General features: G+C 36.3%; 1 protein-coding gene and 1 non-coding gene across 2 annotated transcripts in view; one reads left to right on the top strand and one right to left on the bottom strand.

Moving 5' to 3' along the window:
* Positions 1 to 18,652, top strand: part of LOC148954294 (uncharacterized) — a 180,416-nt gene that overhangs the window by 20,547 nt on the left and 141,217 nt on the right. Inside the window, exons 6-7 of the mRNA XM_089086194.1 lie at positions 1,836 to 2,091; positions 15,436 to 15,702. Of these exons, the coding sequence (XP_088942320.1) occupies positions 1,836 to 2,091; positions 15,436 to 15,702 (523 nt within the window). The remainder of the gene's footprint in view (positions 1 to 1,835; positions 2,092 to 15,435; positions 15,703 to 18,652) is intronic.
* On the bottom strand, positions 11,521 to 11,592 carry TRNAE-UUC (transfer RNA glutamic acid (anticodon UUC)). The gene has a single exon. It is a non-coding gene; the product is annotated as a tRNA-Glu (tRNA).

Below are 18,652 nucleotides of genomic sequence, written 5' to 3'. Positions count from 1 at the left end.
ATATGTTTCTAAATTCCTTAGATGTTTTGGGGATTTGATAGGAATTTGTCCATTTTTAAAATGCATATTTGTTCCGTCTCACGAATATTTTTGACGGAATAAATTTAAAGATTTGGAATTAGTTATTTTAAGCTAAGATTAAGCAATCATGGGCATATTTAATTTTCAATCTTCTTTTTATATTTAATTTAATTCAATCTAATTTAATTTCATACTTAATTTTCAATCTTCTTCTTTCTTCTTTTTTAGTCCGTTCAATGCTAAAACGAGATAGACTTTTGGATCGTAGTTTTAGATACTTCGTTTTATTACGTAACTGGGAAACCTCTCTGGTGGTGGATCTCTGTTTAGATGGTTGGAATTTTTTTTTTGGCATTCGATTTGAATAATGGCAGTCAACATCAGCGTCATGTTTTTTGTTCCAGGATGAAATGAAAAGTTCGATTCATTAGCAGACATGTTGCCTCATTAGGACGGTGTTTATCAAGGCAGCAAAATTATAAATAAAATTCCTCCTTTTTGGTAACTAGAACAAGAGTTCGCAGTGTAGTCTCGACAATATTACTAAAAAATGAGACTGCATTAGCTTAAAGATAAGATACGAACAGCACTATCTTGCCTAATCAAACGAAAAATAATTTTTATATGTATATTTATTTACTTATCTATACGACCCTATAATTTCTTCTGAAAACTGGCATACTACCATTTATCTGTTTGAAAAAACAATCTAGATAAGTTACGACTTGAGAAAATGGCTTTATTTTTTTATATTTTTTTTTTTGTTAGAGGTATATATTCTTATTTTACTTTCAATTCTATAAAATTTAATATATGAAGTCTCAAATCCAATGTAAATGAACTTTACAATTTATAAATTTACAAAAAAAATATTTTAAATAATAATATTTTTATGCAGTGTATATTAAGCATGACCTAGCCCATGGTCACATAAAATCCAGAAACTTAAAATTACAGGCGGGAGTGCAAGTTTCCAGCGGATACCAAGGAACTAAGAGTTATTGTCTTTTGGAGGCGAAGTTGACAACCTCCTCAGTAGGGTGGTATTTCATATCCAAGATGAATCCCTTGAATTGAATTGAATCCCTAGATCTTTCAAGAAAAGTTAACTTGAGAAAAGTCGTAACTTTTCTCAAGTTACGACTTGAGAAAATTCGTTTATGGCTTTAATTTTACAAAAACTTTGTCGTATGAATGACGTCACAAATGCTTGGAATAGTTGTAATAAATTTCGCTGAAGAAGAGTGTCTGTGCTAAATATTTTGAACAACGTATTGGAGTTTAATTTGATTGTCTATAGTATATAATACTTAATCGGCATAAATATGTAAAAGGGTTTGCCGAATGAAATAGAATTAAAGGGGTTTTGCGAAGGAGATGAAAAACTGTCTCTTCTCCACCGAACGAAGCCATATATTGAATATGTTAATATTAAATATACCATATATTAAATATAACCATATATTAAATACGGCGATAAATATTAGTACAAAAGGACTATTTTTAGTTCTCTATTTCTAGGTAACACGAGCATCCTTGATTAAATGAAAGTTAAAAAAATTGCATTATGCTTTTTGCAAACTAATATTAACGACCTGGGCCATATTTAATTTTCAAGAAGAAACTGTAAATTGTTTACACGAAGTATATATTTTATGTTGTATTTTTCTTCTTTTTATTTTAATTCTTTGCAGACACCTCCTTTAAGGCGTAATTCAAAAACCTTAGTATAAAAGGATCTCTGTTTAGATGGTTCTATTTTTTTCGCTTTTAAAATTACGTCAGTCGATGTCATCGACCTTTGTTCGTTTTAGGATGAAGTGAAAAGAGTCGAGTCATTAGGAGGCATGGTGTCTCATTGGGATGGTGTATACCGGGTCAACGGAATGTTGTCCGTGTCTCGAGCCATTGGCGATAAACAAATGAAACCTTTTATATGCTCTGACCCTGAGATTACTGGGACAAGTTTAGATGGTGCAGATTTTTTAATTCTGGGATGCGATGGCCTATGGGATTGTGTTAGTTTTGAAGAAGCGATTGGAACTGTTGTACGAAGCTGTAAAGAATCAGGTATGTTCAAATTTGATTTCCTGGGGCTAGAATGTACATGATTGGCTGTTTTGTCAACCAATGAGGATGGCGGGCTATCCGACTTTCCTTTTTTAATCTTGCCTCCTCCCACAATTTTTATTATTATTACCCCCCCCCCCCCCCCCCAAAAGAAAAAAGAAAAAAAATTCTTCGTGTGTGCCTTCTCTGCGCATCTGGGTATAGAGTAGAACGAAACTGGGTAAAGTAGAAATGAGACAAACTCCTTTGATCTGCAAATACTAAAAAAAAATAAGTAAAAATAAATTTCTGCTACCCAGAAAAGTGAAAAGTTCTCTTATTAAAAATGAAAGCGTTGTGTGGCAAGGGCTTGAGAATTCGACCTTGAATATTTATATAATATGTTGCTTCTGCCCCACAGTTTCATTCTTAGTCATAAAAAATTGGAGTCTTTTTGGGTAGCAGCCAAAAATGTTATCTACTTTCTCCATTTGGAAATAAAATCGTTTTTCTTACTCTATTTCGTCTTAGTAAATATTATGTGCAGAAAAGTGATTTTTTTATTCATACTTCACTAACTTTTTATACTTTATACTAATGAATATCACCTGTAAAATTTCATGTAGAGGCACCAATATTTGTTTTTTTTTCAATATTTGATCTTCTTAGCTTTGATCTATCTAAACAGACGAAGTTAAATGAAGCGTTAAAAAAGATTTACTGCCTAGAATAGTAAATATTTAAAATTCAACTTCTGCACGACAGTGTTTCGCGAAAAGGGGCTTATTTGGTACGTTTGCTTTTCAAAATAAAATAAAGTATAATAAACAAGATATCTTTCCGCTGTCAGAAGTAATTGAAATCTCACCATCATTTCCCACTCAGCAACCATAGTGCTTGCTTCATCCAAATATATAACCTTGCAAATGAAGGTTGCTCAGAGGTCAAATCCATATTTTTGCGAATTTTGATCTAGTTTATCTGAAACACTTCCTATGGAACGTTTGAAAATGTGGGCATAAAGCTGTTTTTGGTGTCTTTGGTGATCTTTTAATACTCAATGATCCAGGGACCGTTATCTTTCAAGGTGTGGCTCACATTCGCTGCAGTTGGTTTGAGGGTGTATTCTAGGGTAATCGGGAGCGATGATAACGAATATCGGGGTGCACAAGTTACGCACGCGTATAGAACATGATCATTTTAGCCTATAAAAGCAAATTTGGCTTATAACGACGTCATACGGCTCTTGATTTTATTTACACGGTAAAATAAACTGAAAACTTTATAAACCTGACAGATTCTGAATCCCTGAATCCTGAATAACCTGAATCCCAAGAACCAGTACTTTCACCTGGTATTTTTAGTTTTCCCCACAATTTTTTTTTTTTTTTTTTTTGTTAATCCTTATTTAATTTCGAAAACAAGGTTTTTAAATATACTTTTTCTTAGTTTTTTCGGTTTCTCTGAAATTTTTGCCTGCATAAGTATATCTTTTATGTTTTATTTGAATTTTGCTCGTTATTACGAGTCCAACCATGTACCTCTTTTTAAAAAAAAATCTTAATTCTTGAGCAACTATTTACTTTTTCTAAATAACGTCATAGCTTTCAGAAATTGGCCAACAATTTTTTTTTTTTTTTAGCTGCTAAAAAAAAGAAAACGAATCAAACTGCACTTCATTCGAACCGTCAGGATGTCTCTTACATGTTGTTAACTAAAAACAAAGTCGAGACTTGAATCTGCATGAATATATAAGCGTTTGAACAAGAAAATCCCCCCCCCCCCCCAAAAAAAGGAAATTTTCTGAATAGTGGCGTTTCACACGAAATATTTTCAAGACAATCTGTAATTTATATCTCACCAAACGATAGATCGCTCTTTTTTGAATCAAATCATGTATTTACATTGTATGCAACTAATATTTTTCAACAGGAAAAAAAACAAAAAACAGATGCCTCGTTCTGCGATCGCATGCGCGAATTTTTTATATTTTTTTATGCTTTATTTGAATTCTGCTCGTCATCACGAGTCAAACCATGTGCCTCTTCAAAAAAATCTTAATTCTTGAGCAACTATTTATTTTTTCTGTAGTAGTAGATACCACCTGGCTTACGTAGGCTCATATACGAGTCTCAAGGTGGCGAAGCCGTGTTAACGTGTGGTGCAGAGGTGACTAAGGCTGACTTAAGATACTATTTACTTTCAATCCCAGGATAGCAGGGGCCAATGATTCAATCGGTTAGATTGGGTCAACGGCCAGTGATGTAGTAGACGGTAACTGTCATGATCAGCTGAAAGTAAGGTTTAGACGACTGCATGAGCAGTTTAATATCAAAACAAATAAAAAATCAAATATTAAAAAGTGAACATGAAACGGTGGCTCAGATCTCTTTTTCTTCTTCATCTTCGTCTTCGGACTCGTTCTGATTCACATCGGAAAGTAGACATTTTTGGGGGTCAGCTCCACACTTGCATGCGCTGTCACAGAAACCTATTTTGGAGCATTTGTAGTGCGACCCACACCTCGTCTTGTCACAGTTGCAAAAAGAAAGCGATGCTAGCCCATGCGGCCTCGCAGAAACTTGGTCTGGCTTCAGTTCATGATCTTCAATTCTCCAGCCCATATTGGTAGCCAGAGATAAATTAAAGCAGTGCTTGTGGCTTTGGATCCACATCAGTTATCGGAACATGTACCTTTTCAAATAAAGCAGTAACGAGATATCAGTTGGAATTAAACGCTACAAATCCTCCAATCTTGGGTACAAATGTGCTCAAAGATCATTCATACTATTGAAGTTAGACGCACTTCTGCCATACACTGTAACCACAAGCTACTTATAGATATTGACTAAAGCATTATTTAGCACAGAAGATAGCTTCTCTGCAAGAACTCAAACTTTATCAACTAAAGACTCCGACAAAGTTTCAGAAGACATCGCAGGTCAAAAAAAGTAGATCTTTGCGGTTTCATGCAGAAAGCTTGTGTTGTTACATCTAGGAGAGCCCGGCATAAGCTTCAAAATGTTGCAAAGTTTTGTTCCCATTTTTTGTGCTGCCGTATTAACAGGTATGCAGTAGGACCGAAACTGAACCCAGAGCCGCTTGAGGCCGAGACTAGCAATATACTGGAAGTAGTATGCAGATAGTAAGACGATATCCGTATCGTTGCGCTTGTATTATCGCAAGTGTGCTCTTTCGTCTTGCGGCAACTGCTGTATGGTATAACACCCGCGTGTCTGCTTCCCCATGGCAAGACGGGAGATCGTCATCAACGGAGCTTCCATGGGGCGTTACGGTAACAGCTCTATGTCAACTCTTGAACCCTACAGCTAGATGAACCATCAGACGATTCGAAATTTTGTACTCCAAGACCTCGAAAAGAAATTGCAACAATCAACCTTTGGCTTAGTAGCTACGGAAAATCCCGTCGCAGAATGTTCCAACTTTTCCAGAGGAAGTAAACGGGCTGAAAATATTTCCTCTAGGATTTAATTTTCATTTTCCAAATTCAGATGCTTCTTCGAGGTTGAACGAGTAGTCATCACGGGTTCTATCGTCACTAAGACCGTCATACCTGTCACCAACCAAATGGATAGACTGACAAGCTTTGGGTATGTTCCTAAGAATCCCATCGTAAACTCTTATTCCAAAATCTGCTTGCGTCTCATTTTGTTCTGTTGGATAACACCTTTTGATACTCATGACATCAGTTATATAATCGAATCAATGAAAGCTTTCATAAAGTGAAGTTTGAATCATTTTTGGCCATGACTGCAAGCCAGACTGATACAGAGTGTAGCTCAAGGCTGCGTTTATTGTGTGCCAGTACCTTAATGAGGCTCCCTACGACTTGATGATAATACTGCAAGTGAGGCCGGATATGGATGTAGCTCGTACTTCAGCAGCTCACAGAGGGACGAAGTTTGTGTTGAATTTGCTAGACGCAGAGCTGGTTTAAGCAGCTCAGTTTCCCCAAAATATTTTTTTGTGGCTCTTTCTTTTTTCCTTTTTGGCAACAGAGGCGAAAGTTTGTACTATGCCAACTTTTACTTTCGTGAATGTCTCTTCGAGATACGAGCTCATGGCTTTGAAGCCAATTTCTCGGAGGTTCAGTAGACTATTTGCTATGGCTTTTGGAGGTGTATCATTTGTCATAAAATTTTGAAGCTCTGTTTTCGTTGTCTTGGATAGGTTTCCGAACAAATTCACAGAATCTATATTCTGATTTCTGCCTTTTATTATCAGGCTTGTAGATGCGATGGTATTCTCATGATATTTTATTATCTCGCCATCCATATTCAGGTTTGCTTTCAGCGTTCTGGTGACAGCTGCAAGAAAGGGGAGAGTAGCCAGCTATCGATCCCGGGCATTTTCATTCGTTGTCGCACCAACGATACCAGAAACTGCTCGATGACCTTTGATGTCCAGATTCACAGTCGATTCTAAAGCCAGATCGCATGCAATGCTGCAAAACGGCTCGGTTGTTTTCCTAACAACAAAATTGCCACTCACAAACTCTCTGTGAGTTTCTGGCGCTTTTTCAGGCAGGCGTAGCATTTCTTCTAGATTTTTAAGCGCGGCTGTGGCGTATTTATCGTTTCCAGGTGCGAAGAGAATCGGAATCATCTCTTTTGTGGCGTTTAAGTGTGATCCCTAGTCTACAGCTCTTTCAGCATAAAGATAGTTGTTCCCAGTATAGATAAGATCTAAATAGTTGATCCAGAGGCTATGATTCCTTATGGTAGATCTGGACTCGTTGTACTTCGAGAAAAGCGGAGCAATACTGTCCAACGCATTTCCTATCTGTTTATATGCTTCAAAACTAGTTTTACTTTTGAAACGTTCAATTGCATCACTCAGGATTCGAAATTTCTCGACTGTAGAAGGCACTAAAACGAAGCAGGATGTTTCAAGCCGATTCCCAAATGCCTCCCACTAGAGTGCGTTCATTCTTTCGTAGACCTGGAAGTGAGCGTGAAGTGCCTGGTACATATTCTTTCCTGAAAGGACCTTATTGGCAGTACCTTCCCTGAGAAGCTCTGCCGCAGCAATGACTTCTTTTAGTCCTGCTCCATCCATGAGAGATCTAACTGCTTTCAAATTGTTCATGAGCTTGTGAAAATCACCCAATAAGAGAACAGAGAATTTTACGTGCTGGGATTTTCGAAGGCCATAGCTTATTTCATAAACAGCTAGATCCTGACTGATGACTGTGTACTTGTTTCCAAGCTTCGCTGCTGTTTTTTGACAGATACTACTGGCAGAGGCTACGACTTCACAGAATGTTGGTGAATAGGGACGCAAGGGTAAGTAACCTACGGTGGTCTTGCTACACCAGAAAGAAACGATTCTTGCGTTGAAGGTTTTCCAACCGGGAGTTGGCTCTTCAAATTCCACTTCAAGAAGTTTCGTAGGACATAACCTACAAAGCGCCAAGCAGAGGTCGAGGTTCGTCACCGAGAAGGCTACCGGATCTCGTAACTATTTTCAAACAAAGAAAGTAAGGAAGCAGAGTCTCAACGTCGCGTTTTCGTTGGGATTTTAACCTTCCAGGCATGTTGACTGGCTTAAGTGCCAATAGAGTTGTCGGTTTCCATCTGTCGGGTCCTTTTTCGGGGAATCCTCCCGAAACTTCCGCTCGACGCACCAGTCATATCAACAGTTCTTCCGAAGTCTGCAGGAGACGTTGACGAGCAACCTGTAGAAAATAGTTCCTCGTTAAAAATCAAAATTCATCACTAAATTTTGCAATAAAATAAAAATCGGAGAATCTTGATTAATTTGGGCATAGAATGTACATCAGTCCCAAGTTGTGGAACCCTCGGTCGGATGGAAACGGGAAACGGAACAAACTGAATGTCAGAAGAAAACACAACAATTGTAACACAAGAATGGAAACGCAACAATGAAACAACATTACTAGGCTAGAAACCATGGCGTACCTCATGCAAGACAACTGACGCCCCCCTAAAATTGCTGTTGCCAGAATCCTTACCTTTAGCTAGATCAGATAAATATCCTAAATCCTTTCCTTTTATGTTGCAACTTTCGCTACTTTGTGCAATTAAAACCCGATAAGATTAGATAAGATAAGATAACGTGTATTTCAAGCCAAAATGTGGCCGTGTACACAAATAACATACAAGATTAACAAATTACAGCACTCGTCACAATAATAAAGAAAAAAAAATAAAAATAAAATAAAAACTACCCTCTTCTTTTTACAAAATACTCATCAAGATATCTTCCCACTAGACAAATAAATGACGACGTACTTCTCAAGGCATCAGGAAGCAGCACTCCATCATTCCTAAATAAATTTTCCCTAACCCCCAAAAGACCTGGACAACGACTCAGACAATGCTCCAAATTTTCCTCCTCTTCTTTGCAAAGAGGGCAAGAAAACCTGCCGTCCGGGACACTTTTCTCCTTTCAAAAACTTTCAATCTCGAACGAATCGGAAGCCAATTAGATCGTAGCTGCATCCAATATGTAAGGTATCAAGACGGTAAATTTAACTTAAAGTAAAATTCCTGATATGTAAAATGCTCAGTTTTTTTTTATTGCTATGGAAACCAAATTCGCGCATACGATCGCAGAACAACGCACCTGTTGTTTTTTGTTTTTTCCTGGTTAAAAATATTAGATGTATAAAATAAAGACAAGATTTGATTCAAAAAAGAGTGATCTATTGTTTGATGAGATAAAAATTATAGGTTGTGTTGAAAATATTTCGAGTAAAACACCACTATTTAGAAAATTTTCTCTTTTTTCGGGGGGGGGGGAGGATTTTCTTGTTCAAACGATTATAAATTCTTGTAGATTCGTTTTCATTTTTTTAACAGCTAAAATACATTTGAAAAAAAAACTTGGTCATTGTAGGATAATTTCTGAAAGCTATGACGATATTTACAAATAATAAAGAATTGCTCAAGAATTAAGATTTTTTGGAAAATAGGCACATATTTTGATTTTTAACTACAAGCAGAATTCAAATACACCATAAAAGAATATGCTTATGTAGGCAAAGATTTTAGAAAAACCAAAAAAACTAAGAAAAAGTATATTAAAAAACATTATTTTCAAAATTAAATAGGGGTTAACTAAAAAAATGGAGATTCTGGGGAAGAACTAAAAATACCAGGTAAATTAATTCTTCTTAGAATTCAGAATATGTCAAGTTTATAAAGTTTTCAGTTTATTTTACCATGTAAAAAAATCAAGAGAGGTACGACGTCGCTATAGGCCAAATTTGACTTTATAGGCTAAAATGACCATGTTTTACATATGTACGAACTTGTGCACCCCGATATTCGTTGTAAGTTCCCCCGATTACCCTAGAATCCACCCTCAAACTAACTGCAGCTGATGTGAGCCACCCCTTCCCTTTTGAACGACAGCGAGCCTTGGATCACTGACTATAAACACATGCGTTTTGAGCTCGCTTATTAAAAAGACTTAAGATTTGTTAAACAAAATAGGACGTAAATAATGAATGGAATCTGATCTGTTTCCGGTTGAGGCTCCTTGGTTCTAAAACCTAAACTGAGGTGCCTTTATGGCCGAATTTTTTTTAGTAGATCGACATAAAAAAAAGAATATTCCGCACAAAGAATCAACCCAAACTGTTCATTCAGTTGAAACTGAAAGTTTCAACTTAATACCCTCAGCTGTTCTAAAGGTCTTGGAGGTATGGCTTTTTTATAAACAGGATACACATAGTGCCTTTTTATTTAGTTTAACATACTCCCAAAAGTTTTACCTTAATACCCTTAGCCTTTTCAGACACACCTAGAATCAAACACTCCCCCTTTTTCTAATGCCATAATTTACAGTTCTTGCCCTTGAGCCGTGGGGGGCATGGCATCCCCGGAGATATAGTTGTTGGACTTTTTGACTATGTTAAACGGATCGGCGTTTTCAAAATTTTGATCAGTTTTGAATAGAGGGGCATTTAAACAGACAAGGGGGGGGGGGGCAGGAGGCTGGTTGCCCTCTGATCGCTCTTCAACATCCACTTAACATACCCTGAAACTTTCAACTTAATTCCCTCATCGGCTTTTTAGATGTAGCTAATTTTGCCCTTTGACAACCAGCGTGCACATAGTGTGTTGTGTTTGGCATCCCTCTTGGCGCCCCTAAAGTCCTTGCTCCGATGGCTCTAGGGGACTATGTCAACGCCGGAGGCATAGTCATTTGATCTTTGGACTATTTTGAACAATATAGCTCTCAAAATTTTGATCGGATGATTTTTTAGAAAAAAGGGCGTGTTAGGGGACCTGTTGCCCTCTGGTCGTCTTTGACTCTTAAAAAGGTCAGTAGGACTTTCAATTTACAATCAAATGAGGTCCCTCCGAAGTTTATACGACGACCCCTTCCATATGAAGTGGCTCTGGGGAAAACAAAATTATTGGCATCCACTATCCGTTAGCCGTTTTGTGTACAAAAAATCGCATCAATGGGGACCCTAGGTTATGAATGAACAATGAATTCTTTGCGGCATTCACATAATGCTGTCGAGCTTGATCTACAATGGATTAGATTATAAAAGTTCGATTTGTTGTCGTAGTATTTGCATTCATCGGCATTTTAAGCCCCCTGAAGTACGTAATTTCCGAAAAATGCAGGTGTTTACTCTTAAAAAGAAATTTTAATACCCAATCGAATGAGCCCTCTCTTAAGTTTCTCCGACCGTCATTTCTATACAAAGTTACTGGGTCTAAAAATAAATACATAGAGGCTACATCGTACTTTACTAAAGGGTCCCCAAAAGGGGGCCCTTTGAAATCAAAGGTTTTATGTTTAACCTTGACTCATCTTCTTGGCAGCTGATCAATCCCTTCCATGCAAAGATTTTATGACTTGGGTCTGTAGAACCTTTTCGACATCCTAAACTGACTTGCTCTTTTAAAATGAAGCTGTTTTCTTAATAAGTATTAATCAAAGAAAACCAGATAATTCATAAATTTTGACTCTTTTTTATCAACACATATAACGGTAATACGACTTGCTGGCATTCCTCTCAAAATAAAAATTTTAAGGAAATTAGGAATGGCAAATGAAACGAGTTGCACTAGCAAGCATTACCACACTGGATATGCAGCACCCTTGTCTGGTCTTCTGTTTTCCCCAGACCCACTTTTTTCTATAATGATATTGATTTTTGATGAAAAGCCATGTTAAACAACAAATCTAAGACCAAATTTGAAAAAAATGGTTTAGAGCTTCTAGTGTGCGAAGATTCAAGAGTAAATGAAACGAGTTGCACTAGCAAGCGTTACCACACTGGATATGCAGCACCCTTGTCTGGTCTTCTGTTTTCCCCAGGCCCACATTTTTATATAATGATATTGATCTTTGATGAAAAGCCATGTTAAACAACAAATCTAAGACCAAATTAAAAAAAGGTTTAGAGCTTCTAGTGTGGGAAAATTTAAGAGTTAAAAAAAATTCCCATACCGGGAATCGAACCCGGGCCTGCTGGGTGAAAGCCAGCTATCCTAGCCACTAGACCATATGGGATTACTTATTAATTTGATTTAATAATGATATGCAGATACTATTTTATTTTTTCCATTACTCGTTATAAGTTACTCGGGTATAGGTCTAAATTATGGGCTGTTGAGAAGGAAACATGTTAAGAAAAGTATTCTCACTTCATAATATGCAGAATAATTGGTAAATTTGCAGGTGGCACAATAATTTAGCTAGGATGAAAGTTAAAATGTCATTTGATGCCTTTTTTTATGCTCTTTCATAATAAAATACTCGCTTCTGTCGCAAATTGCATCTTGAGCCCTTAAAGGGGTTCCGAAGGTATTTCATTTTGTAACCACACAAAGAAGCTATCAACACTAATTGTTACTGAAAGTGGTTAAAAACCTATCACTAGTTTAGAAATAAGTTGTTCAAGAGTAATATATTCCGAAAATACTTATTTATAACAATTCAAGCTTCATTTATTAAGCGGCGTTCACAAGCGTGTCTAGCTAGAATCCTATGTCTAGACACGTGTCTAGCCAGAATCCAAAAGTTCAAGGTAAATTTGCAGTGGGCAATATAATTTAGCTAGGATGAAAGTGAAAACATTTGATGTTTTTTTATGCTCTTTCGTAATTCATATAAAATACCTTCGGGGCCACTTTAAGGGCTCAAGATGCAATTTGCGACAGAAGCGATTATTGTATTATGAAAGAGCATAAAAAAGGCATCAAATGACATTTTCATTTTCATCCTAGCTAAATTATTGTGCCACCTGCAAATTTACCGAATAATTGTAGCTAACACATTTTGCATGCAGCCCCGCTAGGTCTATACTTTACCCCCAACCCCACTAATGTGCAAGTATATAGTCCAAATTATATATTCCCAATGCATTCGCTCTTGTTTTTCCGGTTGTTGTTTCGTCACTTTTCATTCAATTTATGGGTACTACTGACAGCCACGGAAAAGAAAGAGATTAGAAAACAGTTCCCTAAATTTGCTAAGTTCCTTCTTCAACCCCCTAGTTGGTCTCGAAATCGTTTCCTTATAAAAAAAAAATATTGGTACTGGTGCATTTAACGTACTCTTTTATATACTTCTAAAGAAGTCAAGTTTGGTTAATGCTAATGAAACAAATAAAATAGGAGGAATATATAATAGTTTAGGAACAAATTTGGGCTATATATTTGCACATTAGGAGGGGGGGGGGGGGGAAAAGCATACCAAATATTAAATGCATAACCTAATTTAACTACCTCCCCCCCCCTAAACCCCAAAAAACAACAGTTTAAATATCATAACACAATGAAAATTACTCTTTGCATTCCAATTCTTAATAGCGGTGTTTTGAAATAACCAGTCTGGCGGGTATCTGTCCCGGAAACTGTAGCATCTTCAGTTTGACATTCCATATACAGTATATAAAAGAGTACGTTTAATGCACTAGCCTGAAAATATTTGATTGGTGAGCCTATTCTATTGTTAGTGTTGACCTGGCTTCTTACCTGTGTAGTAAAAAGATGGATCACCTCTGGATGGGTCTTCTTTTTGGGTTTGTTTGTAATCGGTGTTTTTAGTTTTTGTGTATAGTAATTATTTTCTTATTTTCTCTCTTTTTGTACTTAATCGTTTTCACTCCGTGGGTTGATGGCTAATAAAACATTTCATTCATTAATTCAATTTAAAAAATCAGATTCCATTTTTTGCTGTCTTTGGTACTTTAATTAAAACAAGAAAAGTTTGACTGTTCCTCTTTTGTTAACTAAAGTTCACATAATTTCTTTATGAAACGTGGAAAGTGGGGAATAAACTGGAATAAGACCTTCTTAATAACACAGGCTTTTTGTCTTGGAGAAACAAACAACAGACGCCATTTAGCGCTACCTTTTGAACTCACAGAGACCAAACACCAAGGGCAGTTAAAATTATATCTGATTGCTCGAGTTCGTTAAGTGGAAACTTAACTAAATGCAGTCAATGTTTCTCAAACGTGTGACTTTAGCAAATGCCAGTTAACTTTTGAAAAAGTAAAAATTAGCAAAGGAAACTGTGATATCAATGGGCGTATTTCTTAAAATCCGTGACTTTAACATGATAAAAATAAACGGGTTTAGCAGACTTTTAGCAGGCTAGCCTGTTACTTGAACAGCCACTCTGCTTCTTTAACCACGTGTGAAAATAGTAGGATATAATACATGGATTAACTCTTTCAGTGCTTTCTGTTTGTTTTTGGTTTCATTTATTTATTGATACTGATTTGGGGTATTTGTATGCTTGGTAGACTATTTGATTCTATTTTGTTCATTTTTGGTTTAATGGATCTGTTTACTTTCTTTTGAAAAACTTATTTTCTGCAAAAAGTTTTTTGAATTAATTAAATGAAAAATCAAAATTTACCGCAAATTGCTAATTTTTGAGATTTTACGGACGAATAAAGTTGTCATCTTATCAAATTAGTTTCGCTTATTTATTTTCACAAATGAGCGTGGCAACACTGACGACAATGTGGTACTGTCCTCGAAAGTTCGTAATTTTGAAACGACCAAAAGAAATATCTTGAAAGATCATGGTTTTCAGGTATGATTAAGTCTAAGATGGGTCTGGGGGTGGGGTTGATTCTAATGTTCTTTGCACTCTGATTATTAAAAGTTACATCAAAATGTTTGTTGTTGTTTTTTTTATTTCTTTTTATATTGTTTTTACAATAGTTTGGAGTTTAAGAATCGCTTTAACCAAAAGAGCATAACGGGTATATTTGTGCACGTAATTCGGAACTAGTCTAAACTCTGCATACTAGCACCCCTAGTTCCCTTCGTTCTGCACACCTAGATATGAGAAAAAGCTATCAAAACTACATATATTTTCTGTTCGTAGGTGATTTGAGGACAGTTGGGATTTTATGTTTATAAAAAACGTGCATATTTGATCGGAAAGATTGCTGTTTCGGTAATAGTATGACATAGCCCCGACCTCAAACCCTTCATCTGAGTAGAACCTGTTTCTCTGACGCTCAATCCTAATAAAATGTCACAAAATACGATACTTTATTAACAAATTTATAACCTAAGGTTAGGTTAGAGTGAAGTCAATATTGGAATGAAGATCCCAAATCTTCATTTTAACGTCCTTGGTTAGACACAATTCTTATTCAATACAGATCGCAAACTAAATGAATTTCATACATTGACAAAAAAAAACCCAGTTCTACTTAGGTTCTACTTAGATGAAGAATTTGAATTCGGGGCTATATCATAAAAGTACCGCTGTTTCTTAAATTGTAGAAACTCCCGTGGTACCATCTTTTTTATTCAAAGTTTTTGGTAAAACAGATGGTTTAAGCGTGCAACACTGTTGATGACCTTGCAGTGTGTCCGATTCGAGCATTCAAGCCAACCCTTAATGTTTCATTATACGTAAGCAGCGTTAAATATTAGGAAGATTGCTACTTGAAACGGCCTGGATTAGTTGTCGGATAAGTTACATCTGCTAACCCAGGAAAATGTAGGATAAGTGACTACATGTAAACCAAAAAATTCAATCCTATTAGAAATAAAAAAATAAATAAATGGATTCTTGTACTGACGATAAAAAGGGACAGTAAATATGAAATGTGGCACACGTTCAGGGGTCTATAAACAACCTATGCCTAGAATGGAATACCTGTGATTAATGTTGTTATTCGCATAGTTGTCCATATTGTTTCAGTTAAAAAGTCACCTGATAAGTGTTTGTTGTTATCATTTACGCATTACATCTGGGGAGGGGAGTCAGTGCAAAGTGAATAAGCTCGCTAAGGAATGCTAAAATGCACTAATACTGGCAACTGTTGATTGTCTTATTAAGGGAAGTCAAATGACCTTATTCCAAATTTCTTCATTTTAGGGACATTTCAAAACAGTTCGGCGGCTCTTGTTGATCTTGCTAAGAAAAATTCATCTGACAACATTTCCGTTTTATGCGTGTTTTTCAAAAAAATAGAGGACATACAAAACCTGGACGTGCCTTTGGTTACTCCAAGATGCTCCACCTCTGAGGATAGTTTTGTGACCAAAACGTCGGGACTGGACTTTTCCAATTTAACAACTGATTTGTTTGAAGCTGAAAAAGCCTTTTTCAATGACTTGGTCCAAAATCATAATTCAGCTAGAGGTAAGATATCTGTATTCTCTTTTTTTTAATGCAAAAAGTATATAATATTAGACAGTACTGGTATTAGTACCTCTTCTAGTAAATTAAGCAAACTTACACTGTGGAGGACGTTGAATGTGAAGCCGGTGCATTTTATTAAATTGGGCTCTAGCATCATGTTTTGGACAGTTCAAATATAATATTTTATTCATAAGATCAGCCATTTATTAAGTATGTCATTTATTTTTAATTAAGCAAGGAAAAAAAATTAAGAGCAACATTAAAACTTGAACAAGCAAAAATTACCCTGAACAGGAGGAGGGTTGCACCCCCCATCACATCTCTACTCTTAAATTTAAAGTATGGATCGATTTTTTTCTTACCCCTAAGTTTCACTGGTGTTACGTATAACGAATAGAACTGTACCATGAGACTCAGTACCATGTTGTAGGGCTCTATATGGAACTATAGTGGTTCTATAGTGTTTACGGTATGCAGTATAGTATAGTCGTTCTATAGTGTCTCGGTTCACAGCTCTTTATCTGGGATGATGCCAAAGAGATTAATCTCTTTGTGTTATGAAGTAGATGAACAAATCTAGTGGACAAGAGCCTTTTTGGAGGGTTCTTTTTGCTGAATTCGTGGTGCATAGCAGTTCATTGTCTCGGCTTATGCATAGCAATAGACAAAAAAGCCTACAGATTTAGCCCCTAATTATCACTCTACTACCGTCTAGTATGCTATTGTGGCTAGACCCCGGCGCCGCGCCGATGAGGGAAGACCGGTGGCGGTGGGGCCAAAAACAGCAGCAGCGGTGCGCCGCCGGCGCGATCAATTTTGACCGCAAACATTAATGTTTTCATCAGTCTTTCTCAAATCACAGCTTAAATTTACAAATTGCCGGCGCGATCAATTTTGACCGCAAACATTAATGTTTTCATCAGTCTTTCTCAAATCACAGCTTAAATTTACAAATTTACTTTATCTTCTCATTGCCAGTACACTTTCATAGGATACTCCACCCAGTAGCTGCTGGTAGCAACCAAACTGTCATATTCTTGTAAAAGTCTCTCACCTCCCTTCACACTCCCTTTTGTATTTTTTTTAAAGCATCCATATAATGTTCTACAAGATCTGTCTCTGCTTTAAGTTAAAATTAAATAAAAAAAACAAGTTTTTTCAACTGATAGTAAGGAGCGACATTCAAACTTAAAACGAACAGAAATTATTCCGTATATGAAATGGGCTGTACCCTCCTCAACGCCTCGCTCTTTACGCTAAAGTTTTTATTGTTTTAAAAAATAAAGATATGAGACCGAATCAAACTTCAGCGTAAAGAGCGAGGCGTTGAGGAGGGACAGCCCTTTCATATACGGAATAATTTCTGTTCGTTTTAAGTTTTAATGTCGCTCCTTACTTTCAGTTTAAAAAACTCGTTTTTTTTATTTAATTATTGATCGTTTTTTAGTTAATGCAGCTTTTATTTGCATAAAAATTTTACTTTTCTTTTGCTAAATGGATGTCTTTACAAATTAACTTACGTAACTAACTTCTATATTCGTATATTTTTCTTCTGGTAAAAAATACAAAGTTGCAGATTTTTGCAGATATGAGCTTGAAACCTATGTAATAGGGTTTTCTGATACGCTGAATCTGACGGTGTGATTTTCATTAAAATTCTTTCACTTGTAGGGGATGTTTCCCCCCTCTTTAAAAAATCGAGGAAATTTTCTCAGGCTCGTAGCCTTTGATGAGTAATACTAAACTTAATAAATTTTATATATTTAGGATCAGCATTATAAACACATTCTTTTGATACATTTATTGACATCAAAATTCCGTTTTTAAAAGTTTCAATTACTATTGAGCCGTATCGCTTGTTTTTTTATTGTTTTTTTATTACGTATATGTTATTACGTATATGAAGGGGTTCTCCCCTTATTCAATACCACGCTCTTTACGTTAAAAGTTAAAAAAAATTTTTATTAACAAACACCTGAATCACAAATGCAGTTTAATTAGAATAGATAGATCTTTTTAAAGCACTAAAAAAAAACTGTAGAGTAAAGAGCGAGGTATTGACTTGGGGGAGAACCCCCTCACATACGTTATAATTTCTGTTCGTTTTAAGTTCTAATATTCCTTCTTACATTTCAGTTGAAAAAACTTGTTTTTTTTTATTTAATTTCTGCTCTTTTTTTAAATAATAATTGCAAATCCGGCGCCCCTTCCAGCGAAATGCCGCTTCCCCCACCTAAACATACTCTATGTAATGTTTCTCCAATATACCCCCCGCATCTAGCCCCCTCCCCCTTCAGAAAAAATCCGTACAGACAATGGTTGTCTACTGCCCAATAACCTATAAATAATGCTGGCAAGTCCGGCACCCCCGTCTTGGCAATTTCATATCCCCCATGAAAACTTCCTTCACGAACAGATCCTCCAACATAACCACCGACCCACCCATCCCTCCCACAACCAGAAAAAAACCCTCCTGAAAACTTCTGTATACTTCTCAATAACCAATACTATATGTTAACATTAGGTAAAGCTCATAACTTTTAGCCCTCCCTCTGGGAACTTCGGGGGATTAAGTCATCCTAAAAGACATATTTATCATATTTTAGACCATGCTGAACAAAATGGCCATCTCAAAATTTTGATCGGGTGATTTTGGGAAATAAATAAGCGTGGGAGGGGGCCTAGTTGCCCTCCATTTTTTTGTCACTTAGAAGGGGCACTAGAACTTTTAATTTCTGTTTGAATGAGCCCTCCCACGATATTCTAAGACCGCTGGGTCAATACGATCACACCTCGGGAAAAAAAAACAACAAAAAAAACAAATAAACACGCACCTGTGTTTTCTCTTATGGCCAAAAATGCAAAAGTCCACATTTTAGTAGATAGGAGCTTGAAAACTCTACAGTAGGGTTCTCTGATACGCTGAATATGATGGGGTGATTTTTACTAA

Source organism: Artemia sp. Qi Xiang Cuo, chromosome 3, assembly GCF_049724085.1.
Source record: "Artemia sp. Qi Xiang Cuo chromosome 3, ASM4972408v1, whole genome shotgun sequence".
Lineage (NCBI taxonomy): Eukaryota > Metazoa > Arthropoda > Branchiopoda > Anostraca > Artemiidae > Artemia > Artemia sp. Qi Xiang Cuo.
Note: the sequence above shows the minus strand (reverse complement) of the source record. Positions and strands in the feature narration are given on the sequence as shown.